At 37.2% G+C, this 20841-nt stretch overlaps 1 protein-coding gene across 20 annotated transcripts in view; it reads left to right on the forward strand.

Moving 5' to 3' along the window:
• ABLIM2 (actin binding LIM protein family member 2) overlaps positions 1-20841 on the forward strand; it is a 147666-nt gene that overhangs the window by 52967 nt on the left and 73858 nt on the right. For all 20 annotated transcript variants that reach the window (XM_084517056.1, XM_084517052.1, XM_084517043.1 and 17 more), the window contains exons 4-6: positions 9450-9565; positions 13916-14042; positions 15472-15565. In XM_084517056.1, the coding sequence (XP_084373182.1) occupies positions 9450-9565; positions 13916-14042; positions 15472-15565 (337 nt within the window). The remainder of the gene's footprint in view (positions 1-9449; positions 9566-13915; positions 14043-15471; positions 15566-20841) is intronic.

Consider the following 20841-nt stretch of genomic DNA (forward strand, 5'->3'; position numbering starts at 1 on the left):
TTCAGAAACCATTGACTGAGTCTGAGGCAAGCCAAATGTATACAGTACGAATAGACTTAAATTGAAATATCACAGTGCTGCTTCCCAGAAACTACAGTAGTCATTTAAAATAGGACAGAAAGGTCCCAGTCTCACAGACACTGAGGTATGTGTTGGATTTCACCAAGATTCTCCCACAGGAGCATAGGTGACAAGTGACACAGCATACAGGTTGTCCCCTCCCTGAGCAGCCTGGTGGAGTTCACTGGGATAATTTCCTGTGCATGCACATGTCATGTTGTGACCCAGTGTTGGTGGCAATGTTTGCAGCCTCTGCAGTAAAATATTGATGTTTATTGGAACCATATCTTAACCCTCGTCTGTGGAAATAACACAAACATCTGTTGAAGACTTCTGGAAGAAACTTTATGTACACTACATCTTTAGGAAACGCACCGTTGTTGCAACAGTTTGAAGTAAATGCAAATGCTCTAATAATTTATCTGTCTAAACTGGAGCCTGTACCAACACAATAAAGCAATTCCGCATTCAAAGAGAAAGCACAGGCTTTGTTGCTGTGAGTAACGGGGCACTGAGGCATCACATTATAGATGCCATGCCACGTCCAGATAATTGTGCAGCTCTGACGTCCTCCTGTGCTCATACAGAAACAGGACTTGCTTCAAATTCCAGAACAGCCATGCTTCGTGGCAGGATGTCTGTGTAGCCTGAATATATCAATTGCAGAAATAATTAAATAGCCACATTAAGGGGAAGTCTCCAAGACTGACAGGCCTTTGTTAGATTAAATTATGTCTGTTCAGGTTTTGCCATGATTAACAGGAGATTTTTCCTTTTGTATAGTTTAAACAAACATGAGGAGAGAAGATAACAAATAAGTCTAAATACACGTGTATATTTAATAGGAGGTAGAATGATTTACATGGTTATTTGTGACACTCATGAGTTAAAAGCTGACTGCACGTGCTCTACCCGCAGCTTGTCAGTATTACAGCTCATCTGCAAAGCAGCACAGGTAATTCTTGGTACCTTTATTAGCAGTAGTACCTTCTGCTAAAGTACCTTCAGGTAAAGTGAGGTACTTCTTCAGCTAAGAGGAGAATAAAAACACATCAATTCTACTTTCCTGCTAAGTGTGGTGACATCCTCAGCTTCCTCATCCTCATCATCTCATCCTCATAGTCTCATCCTCAGTGATAAGACTAGGGCTTATCACTGGGGCCTAATTTATGTGCCTGTGTGTTACTGTACTTAGAAACTTGTTAAATCACACAGGTTTCAGTCAGGCTGTTGCTAAACTAACCTCTTGCTGTATTTAGTCAGTCCTTCAGCTGATAGTAGGGAGCTTTGTGGTACAATTTGTCTCCTTTCCCTGGAAATTCAGAACAAGCTTCCATATGACTAAATTAGTTAAGTACCTAACATTTCAGGTGAGCTGAATTGAAATACAGAGAAGATACTCACAGGAAAATGCTACAAATATCACAGGTAGTGAAGACATGCCAAACCTAGGTTACAACTTTAAACATAAAGTTGCTGATACAATATTATTTCATATTAAAAAAATAAATAAAAAAAAAATCAGAGATGTTCCCTAACTTTCATGTATAACTAAATTATTGGATTAAAAGCTGTTGTACTGATAAATTTTCTAATTGCTGCTGTCTAAACCTTCATTAGAAAGACACAGATATGTTTCTGTTGCTTTCCTTAGAAGGACACACAAATTCATATTGTCTTCATCAGAGCCAACTAACGTCCATCTGACTTGCAGGATTCAATTTGTGCCTCCTAGGGGGGTTGTAACACTGACTTGTGGTGTAGATCAACAGAAGAATACTATCATCCGTTTATATTAAAAACACCAGACCAGGTTCTTAACTGCTTTAAATCAGCCTTGCTTCAATTATGCTAGTCTTTGTAAGCCAAACGTAATTCATGTTTTTTATGGGAAAGAGTGTCTGATCTAAACATCATCAGCATTTATTTTATTGAGTGGTATCCTCAGCAAAATTCAGGTGGGTAGACTGTAAATACATGTGGTTTAAGCTCACATAGAGTTAGGTTATGTTTTGTGTGTTTGTGTTTTTCATTAAATAAATAAAAATAAATCATTAAATTAAAAAAAAAAAAAAGGTGGGAAGCCCCAGAGACATTTGATTAGGGGTACAAAATTGCAAAGCACATTTCCTTGGCCTTTTCTTTAGAGGAAAGGGTCTGGAGTACCATTTGTGTCCTTATTTATTACAGATGGGCAGAAACGTTAAATAATGGACCAAAAGCACACCATCTTAGGCAGCTGGCTGATCACACAAATTGTGTCCGACATTGCCTATTGCAGCTGGACTTTAATGTGGGCTCTTTCTTAGAAGTCTGACTTCTAGAACAGTGGTGGCTGCCCTTCCTGCTCTAATGGAAACCAAGCATGGCTCTTACCAACTTCAGCTGCAAAAGAAATCGTTGACAGCAGAAGGCACTTGGTGCTTATGAGAAGGGTCTTCAGCATATTGCAGGATTGTTAAGGACTTTAAATGAGCACTTTTGTAACCTACATTTCTGTAGCTGGTAAAGAAACTGTTCCTGCATTGAGTAGTAAACCAGTGACACTAGCAACTCTTTTTTTTTTTTTTTTTTTTTTCTCGTTTTCACAGAATCTCTTGATTTGAACAGAAACTGGTAGGAAGTGTGTCTGGCTTCAGATGGTAAAATCAGTGAGAAAATGTAATGTACACACAGCTAGCTGGAGCAGTGGGGAAAATGCAAATAACATAGCTCCAATCAGTTTCTGGAGCTATTGACATTACTACTTTTGAATGCCATGTGACCCAGTGTCACACAAAAGAGCTGTATTCCCTCTTGCCATCTGCACTGTGTTGATAAGCTGCTGCACTGCTCTGTGAAAAAGCTTGTGTCAGAAACCCAAATCTTCCCTGAGGCATCCATTGGGACTTCGATGTTCTTGTTCCCTCAGCTGCCAAAATTTGAAGTGAAAAAATTCATTATCAATGAGAAAAACTGACTGTTAAAAATACAACATAACCTAGTGTCCTATGTGATTTTTTCTCTCTATCTTGCATTGATCCTAAACAAATTCAGGTTTGATTTGCGTGTTTGCTCTGCTGGCATAGTTTGAGGGCTTAGCTCCTTCTCCAAATGCTGAGTGTAACTATTTGCAGCTGTCATATATTGTGATGATATTGCCTAAAACCAGGAAAGCCTAGAATGACAATGTAGATTGAAAAACATTGCAGATTAACTTCTTACTCTGAACTCCCAGGAAGGGGGTAAGCAGTCCTGTTCATTAACTGGAAGTGGCTGTGTCCTTCTGAGGGCTGCCAGAGACATCTCCTCTGAAAGGTCTCATATCTGTAAAAGCAAAATAAAAAGAGGGAGATAATTAAGGCTATCTCTATCAAGAGGAGCTGAGTTTTATTAAAATTGTTCTCATAATTCTTATATGGTGATCAGACACAAAACTTCATGGCTGAAAGGAGCAGCTTGTGTACAATGTGGAAGGCCAGGAAATAGTGTTCAAAAAGCAATGGGAAATCATTACCTGTGATGATAAAAAAAATACTTTTTAAAATGGAATTTTCATGAGAAATCTTAATGTGATAATAAGTTATATAGATATATTAATCATATGTAAGATATGGTTAAACTATACATAGACACTGTGTTGTATTTCAGTGATACTGACATGCTATGTGTGCATAGGGCATCAGTCTAGGTTTTGGTAATATGGGTTAATATAATTAAATAAGTTTGGGATAGGAGTTATTTATTCACCCAGTTGGATAAGTGTATGTAATCGTCATCCCTAAACTTTCACAATTCTTATAATTAGTTATAAACATTTTTTTTTGTGTGTGTGACATGTAAAAGATGAATAGGGAACAATTTAACACTTAGGTGTGTGATAAATTAGCATGACTGTTTTGGGTTAATGTCCACACAACATCATGTTTGCTTTACAGAATTTGACTATCCGAGTTCTGTGTTTCATCTGAATTTAGAAAGTTTTCTCTTGAAACAATGTATTGGCAGAAGTAGAATACGTGCCCAGAGGTGAATGATATGGGTAGAGGTAAGAGGTACAGTTATCTACTCTTCAAGGGGCTTGTGCCAAATCTGTTTCTAAAACTTCTCTCAATCCATTTATATTACTGTTATCTTCATGAACATAACTAACTGTAGCCAAGCAGTTGAATATAAAAATTCAGAAAACTGAAAACTTTGTTGAAAAAAAAAAATGTTTATAGTCCTATATAACACTGCTATTTCTAGTAAGAATTTATTGGCTTTTGTGTACGTATGACTTAAGAAATTAAGACAATACTGAAAATTAGAAGTTAATTCAGTTCATTCTGGAATGTAGCAATTATGTCACACTTTGAATATGCTAAACCTTGAATATGCTAAACCTTTTTAATTACTCACTTTTTTAATGCTGCTGAAATCTGGAAGAGTTTGTTCCCGCTTAAGCACCACTGGGTATTTAATAAAGCATCTCATAAAGCAGACTTCTTCATCTGGATGTTGACACAAAAACTTTGAAATCAGACTGGACTTCTTGGGATTTTGATTGTAAAACAAATGCATTTATCAATATAAGTTGCTTCCTGGACAAAGGACTCTTATTGACCTGCTCTTCAGATTCATGCATGGAGTGTACCTAGGCTCATGGAAGGGACCTGTGGAGGTCCTGTGGTCCAGACCCTGGCTCAAAGCTGGTCCAGATTGGTCAGGGTGCTGAGGCCATTGTCCAGTCACATTTTAAGTATGTCCAAAAATTGAGATTCCACAGTCTCTGGATAGCCTGTTCTAGTGTTTGAACACACTCAGGGTATGATTTTTTTAACCTTATACTGAGTTGGCATTTCCCATGTTCTGGCTTATGTCTGCTGCCTCATGTCCTTCCACTCTGTACCTCTGAGAAGAGTCTGACTCCAGCTTCGTATACACACTATCAGGTAATTTTAGGCAGCAGTAAGATCTCCCCTGAGCATTTTAAGGCTGAACTATTCCATCTATTTCAGCCCCTCCATGTGCATCCTGTACTCCAGCTCTGGGCCTAGCCACCTCCGCTGACCTGCTTCCAGTATGTCAATGTCTGTCTTTTCCTGAGGAGACCAAAACTGGGTGCACGACTTCAGATTCAGTCTCTCAGGTGATGAACAGAAGGAAAGATCACTTCCCTCATCCTGCTGACTGCACTAATGCAGCCCAGGATGTGGATGACATTCTTTGCTACAAGGACTTTGCTGCTGACTCATATTCAATACAATGTCCACCAAGACTGACACACCTTTTTATGCAAAATCTTTTTAAGCTGCTTCCCAGCTGATCAACCCTCAGCATGTACTGATGCATAGGATTGTTCTTCCCCAGGTGCAAGCTTAGCTTTTGCCCTTGTTGAACTTCATGAAGACAATAGATGCAAGTAATGTTCACTTTGTCTCACCGACTTTAGCATCCTGGGTCAAATTCATCCGTCTGGAGCAACCTTGAGGAATGTGAATGTACCAGGTACAAATTAGAGCACAATATGATCCTGTAGGTCCTCAGGTTACGTTCTGGCATTACACTGACCCAGTGTAACTGCAGGCTGCTGCTGAAATGCATAGCTTTGCTCTCCCCACGTTCCTGATCATATGCTTCTGTTAATTTTCTTATATCAAATTTAATTGACTGTTCAACCATGCAGTCAGATCAGCAACTTAAAGAACAGAAAGCCATCAGTCTGCTCTGGAAAAAATGAACATCTTCTATTTGGCCCAGAATGTTTGAATGACTTGCCCTCAGCTGCATATGCTGAGTGCATGTACAAGACAAAGGCCAGACCTTTAAGTGTCAGCACACAGTTACCCTGGGTTAGGCTGGTGGTGTTTTGATGTTTTACAATATAATTTTTTTGGTCATCTCCAGTCATCACAAACTTTACAAATATTGTAGGCAGGTGGATAAAACAAAATTCACGGGGACATAAGTCATGAAATATGTAGCTTACAAGACACTTCAGAGAACTGCTTTAAAGATACTTTTAATTCACATCTTAAAAATAGATTAACCAACTGTGAAAATCACACTGAATATTTTTTAAAGGGATGTGTAGCTAATTAAAACCCATACCTAGCAATGTTCAGGGAGTAGCTGGTTGTGACATGTCATTATATTCAAAGGCAGATATGCTGCCCTTAACCTACAATGCTATATATAGTCCTGCTCACAAGTTACAGATCTCAGAAACTGAAACCTTGTTAACTGTCTGTTATCACCTTCTGTTGTGCCTTCACTTGTACTGGCATTGAAATCCTGGAGTGGGGCTGCTTGTGAAATGGAGAGGTCAGATGTTACAAAAATGCTCTCAAGTGTATGGTGTATGAATTTTGGATTCCCAGTGAATGAGATAGTGGAGCAAATGCCACCATTTGATTATGAGTTTAGAAAACTAGACAGTTGCTGGTCAGACCCTACTGCCCATGCTGAAGCAGCAAGACATAGAAATCTGCCTTTGGGGGGATAACCTCCAAGGAGGATTTCCCAACTTTTATAGAGCAAGTTATCTTACAAACGTGGAAAACTTAATACAGAAGTAAATTTATTGCCCTTTCCCCTCTGAATGAAAGGGCATGGTTACTAAACTTTCAGAAAATAAAGCAAATGGGATAATAAAGCCCCCCACACCTTTCCCCTGAACTAGACTCTGTGGCTTGTTGTGGTACATGTGAGCATTGGCATATTTTGTGGGTGTTATCTATCTGTGGGTGTCTTTGTGCCATAGGAGGTCAGTTATTCTATTAGTCTCTTCTAGCTTTAATTGCATTTGCTTTCAGATTGCCATAGATCACATAGATGAATTAGTTTAAAGTGATTGGTCCCTGCTTCTGCTTTACTTCAGGTTTGGTGCATCTGTTTCAGATGGCTTCTATGTTCAGCTGGATTATTGTCAAGCAAATTAAAAAAAAAAACAAAAAACAAAAAAAAAAACTTTTCCCTCTGAATACATCTCCTAATGTAATAGATACAAGAATGCTTAGTAGTAGCGATACTTCTTCAAAGATGTAAGTTATTCATGGCTTCCATGACATCATTATCCCTAGGATTATAAATACTGCAAAGAGTTTTGTTTTATTGAGACCTCACATGATAGTCCAATTGGCTCATTAGCTGATTCCCAGCCTTATTCCCATTAAAGAATATGGCAAACCATAATGGATGGTAACATCCTGCCCAGGGAATTCAAACATTCATAAGAACAAAAGGTATTGGGGTAATTGTTTGACAGTGTAGTTGCATGCATGATTGTATCTGTGGAACAAGTTACTTTTTTGTGGGGTTTTAATTTACAGCAGATTACCAGTGGTCCTGGTAAATCTACGTGCATCTGCTAATCAAAGTGAGATTTCTTCCTAAAAACATGTAGGAGGTTTATTACGAGCTCTGATCTCAGTCCTGGAACAGTTGAAGTTCCTTGCCTTGTGCCTTTCAAAGTGAATGAATAGTGCTTGGTTTTAGACTTGGTTTTGTAATATCTTATTAAAATGAACATATGATTAAATGGTGTCTTTCACATTGGCAGTAGAAAGCTAGTAGAGCACTTGAATTATATCACTCCACTGTTGAGACATTTTGGGGTAATCAGGGGTAATTCTTATTCAAATCACTCTATGTTCATTTGAATAAACTTCTGCTTTGGACCAGATGACCTCCAGAGGTCCATTCCAACCTCAACAGTTCTGTGATGTTCATGAAACTCTTTTATTCTAGATATTAGAAGGCTTTGTGACTTCAAGCAATATAAAAATCCATTGTGAATAATAATATTGACCCATAAAGAACATTTTATATATGTAACACAGGAGCTTGCTGTTGTTGCATTGCTGCAAGATGGGACAGACTTACTGCTCACTGAAGTAGTTTGGCTCCATCACACTCTGCCTGCTATACTGGTGGCAGTGTTTTCTTCTTCTAATCAGTGTATGCAGTAAAATCAATCATAGAAAATATTCTGTTGAACAGGTGGAAATGTAGCACTCCCTTATCTGTACTGGCATGATTTTGGGACTCTATCAGAATCACACATGGAGTATTTAGTTGAATAAAAGAGCAAAACAATTTTAAAGGGTATTTCCATAAAATATTATTCCTTAGCTCAATGTAAGTAAGAAAGAAGGAAGCAAATATTTGGAGTATTAAGTCATCAACAGATGACAAGCAAAATCCATTACCAGCTTTCCACAGATATAAAAGTAATTAAACTGCATGTGTCCTCATATTTTTTTTAAGTGTTGCCCATGGTCCAAAATGGATGACATTGCTGAACAGTTATCTAGCTGGTTTTAGATGTATTTTAGTAACCATATTTACAAAGGATAGCATAGCTTTTGTTCTCTTTTGAAGTACTTAATTTTTTCATTTAGATGCAACGCAAATGTAAAATAAGCTACTCTAAGACAGTTTAGAGAGCAAAATAATGTTTGTACATACCAAGAAATATCTGTGTGTCTTGTAGCAAAGACAATCTCTTCTTTAGTATAAATCTGATAGCTTCTGTGGGGGAATGTCATGCAGATTTTTAATTAAATGTTAATGAATTAATCTGGTCAGATACATTTCACAAGGAGGCAGAAGGTCTGCCTTATTTTTATGCCCTACTTAAGCCATATTTTGATAGCTCGCTTGGGATTTAGTTGAGCTTTGAGTAGAGTGAAATGTGCTTCTAAACCCTACCATCCTTTGCTGAATTATACAGTGATTTGTCCATCTGGTCCTCTTATAAAGAGAAAAAAAAAACTTTGTGTTTCTGTACATGGACAAGAAAGCTCATGGCAGAAAGCTTGTTGTTTTAAGGACACTGATAAAAAGGAAAGATTTAATTAAGTGTAAGGAAAGCTGTTCTTGGATAGAACAAACAAGTGATGTAGATGCTTCTGTTTTTATAAGAAGGATGTGTTTTCTCCGATGAGAGTCCACTAATATTTGCTTTCTGTATAACTGGATTAAGTGAAGGACTTTTATATGGTCCAAGTTGGGAGGAGAAATGCTGTCATCTTTAAGGAATAAAATCATCACCCTCAGGCATCATTTTCTTAATAACATCTGCATTTTCTGGTACTTGCTCCCTGTAATTCCAATTTTATTTTCATTCCATAGCTGATCCTGTTAATGACCAACCATTGCTGATACTACATTTCTTATATATGCAAGAATTTGGACTTGAGTGCTCGGTGTCTTTTTGTATCTCTTGATATAAGTAGCTGTAACATCAGCATTTGCAAATGTCCCTTTGATACTTTAGCCTACAAGTGTCTGAGAAATGGGGAATGAGATATGGACAAGTAGAGAAAAATCAACTACAGTAATAGGCAGTACCTTTACGGAAAGACATTTCATTTCAATAAAGGTGTGAGAATGTAACCCATATGCTTTTGTTTCCTCTGTTTTAGGCTGCCTTTCCCCGCAGGTGACCGGGTAACTTTTAATGGGAAAGAGTGCATCTGCCAGAAATGTTCCCTGCCCCCTTCCAGCAGCACTGGCTCTTTCCCAGTACAGAACTTGCGAAGTAAGTGGGGAGTTGTGCTGTTTTCTGTTGTTACTTTCTAGCCTGCACATGCTTAAAGAACAAATTTTACACTAAAATCTGTAACTGGATTTTTTACTACTACACTGCATAGAAGCTGTCAACAAATCCAGTGTAGTCGTATGAAGAAATACATGGCAATTTTCTGAGAAAGTCTGATTTTTAAAATGAAACACAAATGGTGCCATTGTAGACTTAATAATACACAGAACCTCTCAGAACATTAGTTTAAAACTGGAGTAAATCAAAATATTTGAAAGAAGGCGTAATATAGATGTTAATATTTTTGAGAGTTTAATCCAACTCCAGCTAAAATAAAATCCAACATGAGATTTAGTCATTTGTATGTTTTCCAGGATTGATTTAGAAATATCAGTGACACGGTTGCATGTCTAAATACTGCACAGGAAGGGTTAAAGTATGCAATGTAATCAAGGCGACTTCTATTAGAAGATACATACACTACAGAGAAGTATGATTGTTTCATAGCACATTTTTTGCAGCTGAACTGAGGTTTCATAGATTAGCATTGCTGCTCTGAATTCTGTCACTGTGCCCATTTGTTCATGAGCAGCTACCACACAAAAAGAGTAATAAAACAGCAACAGCAATTTAATTAAATGATGAATACAGAAATATTTTTAATGACTATCACATCAAGCTGATTTTAGTATGACTGAGGAAAAAACACCTAGATTGCTTATCTTTGTATGTAAAGAATCCAGCTCGCTTCAGGGAGAAATCTCCCCCCCCCCTTTTTTTCCCCACCACTTTTTTCCCCACAGCTCTCCCTTTACAGAAATTTTCACCATCTCATTTTTTCTGTTTGTCAGCAAAAGCTGCTGTGTAAATGCGGTGTGAGACTCTATGCTGACTCCTTTCTTGCTACTGCTATTCTCTTTAGAGGAGGCAATACGTGTCTCTTTTAGGTGCTTTCCCTTGCCACTTATTCTGGAGACAGATCATCCTCAGCCTTGAATCTAATCCATTTTGTCTGGCTGAATGTGCAGACCCATACTATATGGCCTTTAATTACCTGTCTCTTTTTCTTATGGGAAAACTGCCTTTGACTTTAATGGAAATGATTTGCCTGGTTGATTACTGACAGAACAAGTTCATTTGATTATCTATGATACAGAATCCTTTAATGTACTTAAATTCTTTCTTTGTCCACACACACATGTCACAGAGGCGGCTTCCTGTGCTGTATTTCCCCAGTTCACCTAGTTGCCTTCACCATGCCTCCCCAGTGCACAGCTACTACAGCTCCTTGCCTGCAGACCCTTAGCAAACCCCATGCCTCAAAGAGAATGAGTCCTGGAAGCACATCTTTATGGCAAAACAGGACCTTTGAAAACAAAAGTTTGGCTTTTCTCCAAATAAATCCTCAAACACATGCAAGTATTTAAACCTCAAATACAGGTCTGCTTCAAGTCTCATTATAAAATGAGGAAATCTTTCTACAGGTTTCAGTGGAATTGGGTAAGAGCTGTGGTTCAATAATATCTTTAATATCTGCCACGCTATGTCCATTCTTGTCTTTTTCTTACTCCAGTGCCCCAGTTTCTTGCAGTGCTGCTGCAGGGCAACATCTTCTGATTTCAAGGTAACATGCAGCACCCAGAAGCTGCAAAGATCAAGGGCCTCAGGAAATTGGTTTGCAATAGTGTGGGACATAGAGCTTTGAGGGATTAAGGGGAAACACTGCAGACACAAATGTGTGTAAGTGTGTTTGTGTATAAGTAGCTGGATACATAAGTCTGGCAAATGATGATACGCAGGAAATTAACCAAATAGCTAAAAGAATAAGAATGAACTTGGACAATATTCAGAAAATAATGCAATATGTAAAAGAGAAATATGTAATAACATCTGTTTTTCAATCACTTGCTAACCCTTAGGCTAGAGCCAGCATTTCAGGAATAAACAAGCAGTGACAAAGACAACTCAGTGTCAATGACATCATGGTTGAAGTGCAAAATTGAAAGTCCAGAAAGGTTGTCTGGAGCTTCTTTATGTATTACATAATGCAATAAATAGCATTAGTATCTTCCTGTTTTAATAACAGTCTTCTTGGAAAAGAACTTCATGTTTTAAACAAACAATTCGTTTTATGAAAGAACAGTAGTGCACAAAAACATGTGTCCTCAAGCAAGCTGAGTAAAGGACTGAGTAATATGTGTTGAACGACTGTTAACATGGTTTTACTCTTGCCTCTGAATCCCTGATATGTGCTATGTATGCTATTTGTTAGTCTATTTATCTCTGAATTGAGCTCAAGAATGCTTTGAGGAGATGTCTTAGGACTTACTGATCTCCCAGCATGACAGCCCCCTCTGACCACATCCTCTGTTTTTGTCTTCCCCGTTTAGTTTTGAACTCTTCTATACATTACATTTAGAATAAATGAAGAATGTGAAATACTTGCTTTTTGCCCAAGCCCCCAGAATTTCTTATGATTATATACATGCCTACCTACCTCTGTTATTGAGTTTATAAAACACTATCTGTGAAAACCCCTTGTGGCAGTGATGATGCTGAAAGAGTACTTGGAGAAGAATATCAATAGGTAGCAACAAATTGGTGTGTTCTGCAGAGTTATTGGTTGAGATTAGGTGAGTCACCAAAGGATGCTACACCCAAGACAGGAAGACAAGGGCATCACATCAATAGGCAGTGTTGGCATAGCAACCACAATATTTGTTTTTACTTATCTGGAACTTAACAGAGAAAACAGCACCCCCAGAATGCTGCATTTCTGCACACCCAAGCTTAAGCAATATGAAAGGCAAATGACATCTCAACACGCTGTTGTATTAAGTTTGCAAAATAAACTTTCAACTAGAGAGATTAAATTAGATTACCAGATAAACCCCTGGTGCATGGGAGATCACAAACAAATTTCTGATTGCAGTTTAAATATAGATACTGAAGTTTTTATTGTCTTGTGGGACTAAATGTAGGCACACACCCAAATGTTCTCTCTTATTGGCAAAAATTCAAATGTTCTGATCTGTTCTGCACACACTTTTATGCTGGTCTTGTTTCCACATATTGGTGCTCTACAGAGTGATATTAAAGAGACATGATATAACTCCCGTAAACCATTCCAAATCCACTAAAGGAAAATAAGAACTATCCTTTATTGTTTTGTGCTCAGAAACTAAACATTTACAACTGCACTAACAGAGTGTCTCATTAGGGTCATGTAATCAACTAAATAGAATCTTAAATCACAAAGTTTTTAAGAGGACTGTTTAAATCTTTTAATGAGATCCTATGTTTGGAGCACTTTCTTAATAACTAGATAAATCTTTGGTGGTGGTGGTGTTTTTTTTTAATGCTTTTGTGTATCTTTCTCTTCCATGTAAGATGGTTTCTTTTTTCTCCTCTGGCATCTTTAACTGACTCTTTAATGTGTCATTCAGGTTTTGTCTTTTCTCTAGCAAACTGTTGGTATATATGAAGAATTCCTCCAAAACTATATATATATTTTCAGATTAGATCATACAAATCAGAAAGATTACTCTGTTGTTGATACTAGAATCAGTATCAATCAAAAGCATCCATCTTTTTTTTTTTTCTTAAAAACAAATGAATACATAAATAAATACAAAAGTCTTATCTTCAATTACTGTTCCTGGGCAGTAAAGCATTACTTCACATGCAGCCTGTTTAAGCGATTTAGCTTAGGCTATATTATCCAGTTACAGCATGGTTTGCTTTTAATTTTTCTTAGAACTTTTTGGAGCTTTATATAAGTGAGTTTCTATAAATAATGTCTTTACAGCCAGCCATCTCTTTCACATGTTGCATATCCAATGTCACTATGATTCAGGAATTTCTAACGCCTCTTACGTTTTGCTACACTTTTCGTGGTTGCAGAAATTGCACATCAGAATTTCAGCTTACTTTTTTTCCAAAGTTGCAAAAAGTATTTTGAAACATTAGCCAACTGTCAGACCTGGAATAAAGTCTTTTAAAAAGAATCAGTTATTTGTTTTAGTCTTGTAACTTTTAGGTCTTTATTTATTTATTTAGGACTGATTTTCTATACTTTCAATCAGCAACATTTCCTTTTTACGTATTTTTTTAAACAGATTGTAAAGAAATTGCAATAAAACCAAAGTTATTAGGAAACCTAAGTTAGTAGGGTTGTTTGTTGAATGATTTGTTGTCATCTAGGATATTACAACAGGACCACAGTAGTAAGCTTTAGAAAATGCACAAGCTGTTACTAGGACAGCAGTGGATTCATGTACTGCAGTGATGTGTATCGATCTTGTGCATGTAAAGCATGTGATGCACTCATATTGGATTTTTCTCTTGCAGATTGTGGAGGCTGTGGTTCAGAAATAAAAAATGGGCAGTCATTGGTTGCCTTGGACAAACACTGGCATTTGGGCTGTTTTAAGTGCAATACATGTGGCAAGCTACTGAATGCAGAGTACATCAGCAAGTAAGTTGAGTGGGGGAGCTCAAAGCATTTTCCTTTGTTTTCAGCAGTACAATGATAGCAAATGATTAATTCAGTGTTGCATATCCTTTACTTTGTGTTTATCAATGGTTTTAGAGGTATTAAAGATTCACAATCTAAAGAAAAACAAGTAGAAGTAGAATTTTTCCATTCACCTAGTATTGGTAAAAAAAAAAGCAATTATACTAAAACCAATTATACTAAAGGTGGAGTATGCTTCAAAGCTGTGCAGATATGCCCTTAATCTTCTGTTTGCTTTTGCTCTATGCAGTGCTGTAATGTGAATAATGTTTCCATGTGTTTCACATAAGCAAAAAAATTCTCTAAATGTTCATTAAAGAGGCATGTATCAGACTTTTTTGCACTACTCCAGACCCTCATGCCATCAGACTTGGACTGAATTTGATGACAGCAGTGAGAGTCAGCACAAAACACAGACACAGACAAAGTCTCATGTCAGCACTCGTATCAGTCTGATGAGATACAGGGCTTTCACTGGCCAACGCAACTGGGATTAATTTCTCCTTTAGAGAAGTGTGTTGATATGATGAAATTTTCCTAAACAGCTAACAACCACCAGCACCCAGAGATTCATAGGTAATGGGATTTCACAGCCAATGTCCCACTGGCTTTCAACAATTTTCTGGGTTTAGATTAATACAAGTTAATTTTGGAGCATGAACCAGAGACCAAGAAAACAATATTTTAAAAAAGGGTGTTCCTAAACATGGTTTTGCATTATCTCAAATCCTACATTATTCTGCTGTATTTTGGTACATTTTGTTTGTTTTTGATTTTTTTTTCTATTTGTTAAGAAAAAAAATGTTTTAAATATATAGCTACTGTGAAATCCTCTCTTTAAAAAAAAAGCTAAATTCAAAACAAAACTGAATAGAAAAAAACATCCTTTCTTCAACTGATTCAGTTAATTATTTTGATAACTTATAGGTTAGTCCATTCCAGTTGATATGCTATAAAATTAATACTTATTTTTCTCCAGGAAAAAGTCCAATAAAACTGTGCCTCTGCTAATAAATCCACCTGATCATTGCCTCTTTTAGCATATTATGCAGCAATGCACCAAACAGATTTAACTATGTTTAATTTGCACTTCACACAAGAGAACAGTCTCCAGTTTCTTCTAAAGCAATTATTTTTCATTCCACTGTTTAGTGATCTAAATGCAAAATTTTGAAAAACTGTGATATAAATGCAGAATTAACAGATGGGTTAATTTCAGCAAAGTAGACCAAGTTCCTTGATTCCAACTTCTTAGGAAAAAACAGCTAAGACTCCCATTTGTATTATTCATACTTTTAAATTGTAATTGTTAACATATTTTGGCTGTATAATCCTCCAGAATACCTGTAAGCCTATGTAAAGCTCTGTGTTGCCTGTCCTTCTTCCCTAGAGATGGCATTCCATATTGTGAAACAGACTATCATGCCAAGTTTGGTATCAGATGTGACAATTGTGAAAAGTATATCACAGGAAGAGTGCTCGAGGTAAGCAGAATCTGTCCTTTGAACAAATCTCAAAGTATGCAAAGAGACTTGCTCTTTTCCACATATTCTTATGCTCACAAATGAGTGTTAATTCAATGGTTTAATGTTTTTTTTTGTTTGTTTGTTTTTATGCAATAGTAGGAATTACTTCTACAATTGTTTCCTGTTTCATCTTTTAACGATTTGATAATACACATCCTAAATAGATGTTTGTGGTACTGAAGAACATTCAGGTAGAAGAAGTAGGATGTGAATGGGTTATCAGACATATTTTTATACTTATGTGAAATTCCTTTGTAAACTCTGCTCTTTGATTCTGCTTGACATTCCCCAGATTTACAACGAAGATGCTGAAAAACTAGAATTAGTTTTATTTTTGAGCAAAATTTATAAAATTTATTTTTGCACCCAGAAATGAGCTACGTTTCAGGGTTGGTTGTTGGGGAGTTTTGTTTGTTTGCTTGTTTTGAGCAAGGAGATTGTTTGTTCTAAGTGCATGTTTATGCTTTATCCAAAAGAGGTTTCCACGTAAGTGACCAAAGGTTAGAAGTTAATAAATTTATTTGATTCAAATAGAATTTCGCCCTGGATCCAAGTGTGTGGTGATCCAATCAATGTTATCCTTTATCCACTTTTTGGATCTGCCCTTTCTCTGCATCTTGTTAAGCCTTAGCAGTACTGGAATTAGTAAGAGGTTCCCCAGATCTCTGCTTCCTTCTTTTCATCAGCTCAGAGAACCTGGAGAAGTCCCAATGGACATCTGCCAGAGAAATAGCTGCTAGTCATACAGACTTAATTATCCAAATGGTAGACAATAATAGCTGTGGAAGGAATTGAGAGGCAAGTGGAAGGAAACAATGAGTCTGTACTAGTTGGCATAATGTGTTACTGGGATTAGTGCATGGGAAATATTTCAAATTATTATTGTCAAATGTTTTATAGACATCTCAGAAAATAGACTTCTAATAACATCTGTACAAAAATATTCTTTTTATTTGGTAGAATTTTACCCACTGTTTGGTTAAACAATAACATGTGGTACAATGTGGCCTGTGTAGTAACAGAGCTCAGTTTGCTTTGTGAAGTCTGTGGGCATATACATCTTTATCCATTTCTTGTAATTACTTGGTGAGAGTGTATTGAGCAACACAAGAATTCCTTGTTTTTGCTGCAGATGGACCATAATAAACTTGAGAAAAGATAATTCTTTAAAGGTGTTGTACGAGTTCTACCATCACTGATTCATTGACTTTTGGTTAGTGCATGCATTACCTCCTTTCCTCTGTCCTTCCTGCCTACCCCCTGTAATGTGGCTCTTGTGAAAAAGCTGTAGCATTGATACACTTATTGTTTTGCTACTTGTGCAGGTTGGGAGCAACTGATTGAAGTCTATAGCATTTAAGTGTGGATGAAAATATCAATTCTGATTCTGAAAACACTTCTAAAAAGAGGAAGCAGATATGTAAGAAAAAGGACTTTTGCAATCTGTAAAAGCACAGTAGCATCAGACAGTGTCACTTTCAAATAGGAATGCTGGGATGAACTTAGTATGAAGTAGGCAATGGATTAGAACGGGTACATTGATATTCAGAAACGGGAGATTTGTTATAACAGTCTGGAAACTGGACTGTCCTGTGTCCTAGTATTTTGCTGCCATGATAATTCCAGCTGTGCATCTTCAACTCTCCCAAACCTGGTCATTTCCTCTCAAATATCTCTAGTGTTTTTCCTTTACATTTCCACCACATTTACATGGGCAAGAGACGACAGATAGTGTAATATCTACATGGTAATCAGTCCACAGGCTGGAGAGTTACTGCTGGTGCCTCTCCCTGATTTGACTCTCAGCCCTCTACCGACCTGGGATTTCCACCAGTGTTTGGACCTCTCTGAGGGATCTCAGAAAATTCCCATTGAGTTCTTGTGTCAGAAATGGAGAACAGCCAGATAAGGAAGTAGTATGCACACCTTATTTCATGAATAAGAGAGACTAAAAGTTGTGACTTAGGCAAACAAATTTGAAAAAACATGGAGACTACGTCCATTGCTGCCACAGTTGTCATTTGTTGTTTGCCTGTAGCAGACAGATTTATTCAAAAGGCTTGAAGTTGGGGCTGATCTCTTCAATCTGTCTGGTATCAAACTCAGGGCGTGTTTGTCACTGGCCAGTTTGTTGGGACATTTGTGTACCTCCTGGTCAGGAGGATAGAAAAAAAATAGCTGTGGCTGCTTGTCATATTTTGAGGTTTTGGATCGAATTGTGTGGAATCCTGAAACATTTTTCAGTACTTCAGTATTTCTTTTTGTGGTCTTGAATATAATCTAGAGATACACAGAAATAGTAGGGCAAATTACTGTTAAAGAGAGGAAGAAATCTTGATAGTGATACTTTTTAGCCACGGGAATAGTCCCCCAGGAGAGATGCTGGAAGCTATCATTTAGATCATATTAAAACTAGATTGGACAAGGCATTGGAAAATCTACGTTAGGGAACAATCCTGCAATGACAAAGGGTGGGACTATATGACCTAATAGGATTTTTTCCATCTCTGATTTCTGTGATAATGTCAGGAGGACAGCTGCTTCCACAATTATTCTGTGTCCAGATTTTATAATACTGTCTCCCTTCCCAACACTTGCTCATTTTAAGTGTTTATTCAGCAGAAGAGGAAGGGAGAGTCAACTAGTGTGAATTACCGATAACTTATTAAAAATATGTCTGTTTTTGTAGGTTGGCAGCCAAATACAATGATGATTTAGTTATTTAAATTCCTCCTTCAGCCCATTTTCTGAGGGCCAGATCCATTCCATGGAGAAAATAGGCTTAAACATAGGATAGCTGTTTATAATTCCTTTCTTGGCTTTCTTCCTCTTTAGTCCACCTTGTCTTGCCCTCAGCCTCCCAGGGAACTTGTACTGAAAAAGACACAAAAGGGGACAAGCAAATGATTTATGGAGACCACAAATTATTCTATTGCTTTAAATAGAAACAATTTTGCTGTTCTTTTTACAAAAGCCCTTCTCACCAGTGATTGTATGGATAAGGTTTGGTTTGCTCATGAAAGCCTAAAGGGCACTGTTTAACGCAACATCAGCCCTGTCCTACTTTCTCCTCCCATCTAAAATGGACAGGAAGAGGTGGCTGGAGTTTGCTTTATAGTTTGACTTAATGCAGTGTATCTGCAAGACTTTAGGGAAAAGAAGACTTTATTCTTTGTGCTATAGCTATCACATGTGTCTATGCTGCAGCTCTGTTCTCCATCTAGCAACAGTGGACATCAAGCAGTAGCACAGAAAATAAACACATTTTAAAATAATAAGCTTTTGATTTTTTTATAACCATTCATTTCCGTTTTGTTGTGTTGCAATCTATTCCTCTTCATTTGGCACTAAAAACATTTTTTATCTCTTTTTAATATCACAAGTAGTTACTTATTAATTAAAGTCTCAACTTGTGCTAATAGGCATATAAAAATAGACAAAATAAGTGTAATTGTTTTGTTATGAAAATATACTATATTTCACAAGATAATCCAAATGCTGGTACAAACTCTTTTCTGTCCAAAGAATGCTTTCCATTTATTTAGTGAACTTTTATCGATCTCCTTGTTGTGTTTTGCTCAGAGGGAACAGAGGTGGGTTCCCTACATCCCAGTCCTTCCCACAGGACAACCTGTGCAGAGGCTTGGAAGGCTGATGCGGTGTGTAGAGGTACTGTGTGGCAGCCAGCAACTTCTGGTCCTCTTCTGGGAATTGTGGCTGGGTTTCCTTAACCTGTAATAATTAGAAACTTTATCTCAATTCCAGCACCTTTCTATTTGTATGTGGTCAGTCTACAGTTGCTAATTCTTCTGATAAAGATTGATTTTTAGCTTTTTTGATCTTCTTCCTTTTAATTGATGAAGTCTAAGGAAAAAATATAGAGAACAGTCTTAGTTCCTACCAACTTTCATTTGCTAAAATGAACAAGCCAAATTATCCTCAGCTTGTAAAAGAAGCTCCAAGCTCATGTTGTGATGTTGGTAGACTTTCTCAGTGCCCACTGCCAGCTGGAATCACAATCTTTCAGCATGGATGGACATTGTACTCCAGATGACGTCTCACCGCTACCTTGTGCAGTAATAGTAACTCTTTTCACTGTTTCTAAAGAAAGTCCCTTCCCTGGAACATCTCAGACTGAATGTGGTGTTTGCATTTTATTATTTTTTTTTTCCAGTGACTTTGTTACCACTGACAGCCTATAGTAAGATATAACTTGGGGGATGTTTCTCTTCATCTGCTGTTTCAGCAAATGATTTCCTAGGTTGCTAGAGAAAACTTAATATCCAAACTTAATCTCCTGGCAATGTATTGATGGCAAACTCCTTTTAGATTGTGAGTAAATAAGGTGTTCTTGCTTAGATAGGCAACTGCAGCAGTTATGGCCAGGCTGAGCTCCTCCATGACCAAATGTAGTGGTAGCTGATGAACTAGATGATTCTCTGTCACTAGTAGCTGGTGTTTTGCATTTGATGTGAATAAAAGTTGACAGTGTAAAATGTTGGAGCATATGATTTTGGAAAGGTCTTTTGGGACTTATTTCCATGCAACCTAACTAACGTAATTGCTACTGTAAGTGCTGAGGGATATTTTCACCTCTTGAATAGACTTTTGTCTACAACTGTCCCCTGATTTACAGCTACATGGCTGTGGTGTAAATGTATCCTACACGAACTGGTGATAATGGCCATATCATTTGCTAAACATAAAGATGGGTCTAAATGCTGCCTGATACGGCAGCATGGAAGTCAGTATATGGGGAAGAGAGGGTTAACATTTCGTTGTTTGCTTAAATATCTAGAAAATATAATTAATATATTTTTTAAATCTATTAATCATAACTGTATGGTGCTTTAAAATGAGGTAAGAAATGCAGTAGGCACTAGACAGGACTGAGACTAGAAATGCCAGTTATGTACATGTCAATTAAATGGCAATTATACCTCAGTGGCATATTAATTAAAACATGAGTATTTTTCTTTGTAGTTTGCTTTTCTCTTTCCCCTAGGGTTGAGCTGGGTTTTATTCCCCATCCACTTTGTAAATCAATTGCCTTTCCCTTTGCAGAAGTCTCAGTGTAGCAGAGAGACGAGACTAATTCTTTACAGCAGGGTGTATGAATTTCTGCCTGCAGTGTGGAATAATGGTTCATTCTGAAATGTCTGTTCCCCTGCTGTTTCACTAACAACAAAACCTAGTGATGTGTGAAAGGTACTTCAGCAGCATATAATACAAGC

This window comes from Aythya ferina, assembly GCF_964211825.1.
Source record: "Aythya ferina genome assembly, chromosome: 4".
Lineage (NCBI taxonomy): Eukaryota > Metazoa > Chordata > Aves > Anseriformes > Anatidae > Aythya > Aythya ferina.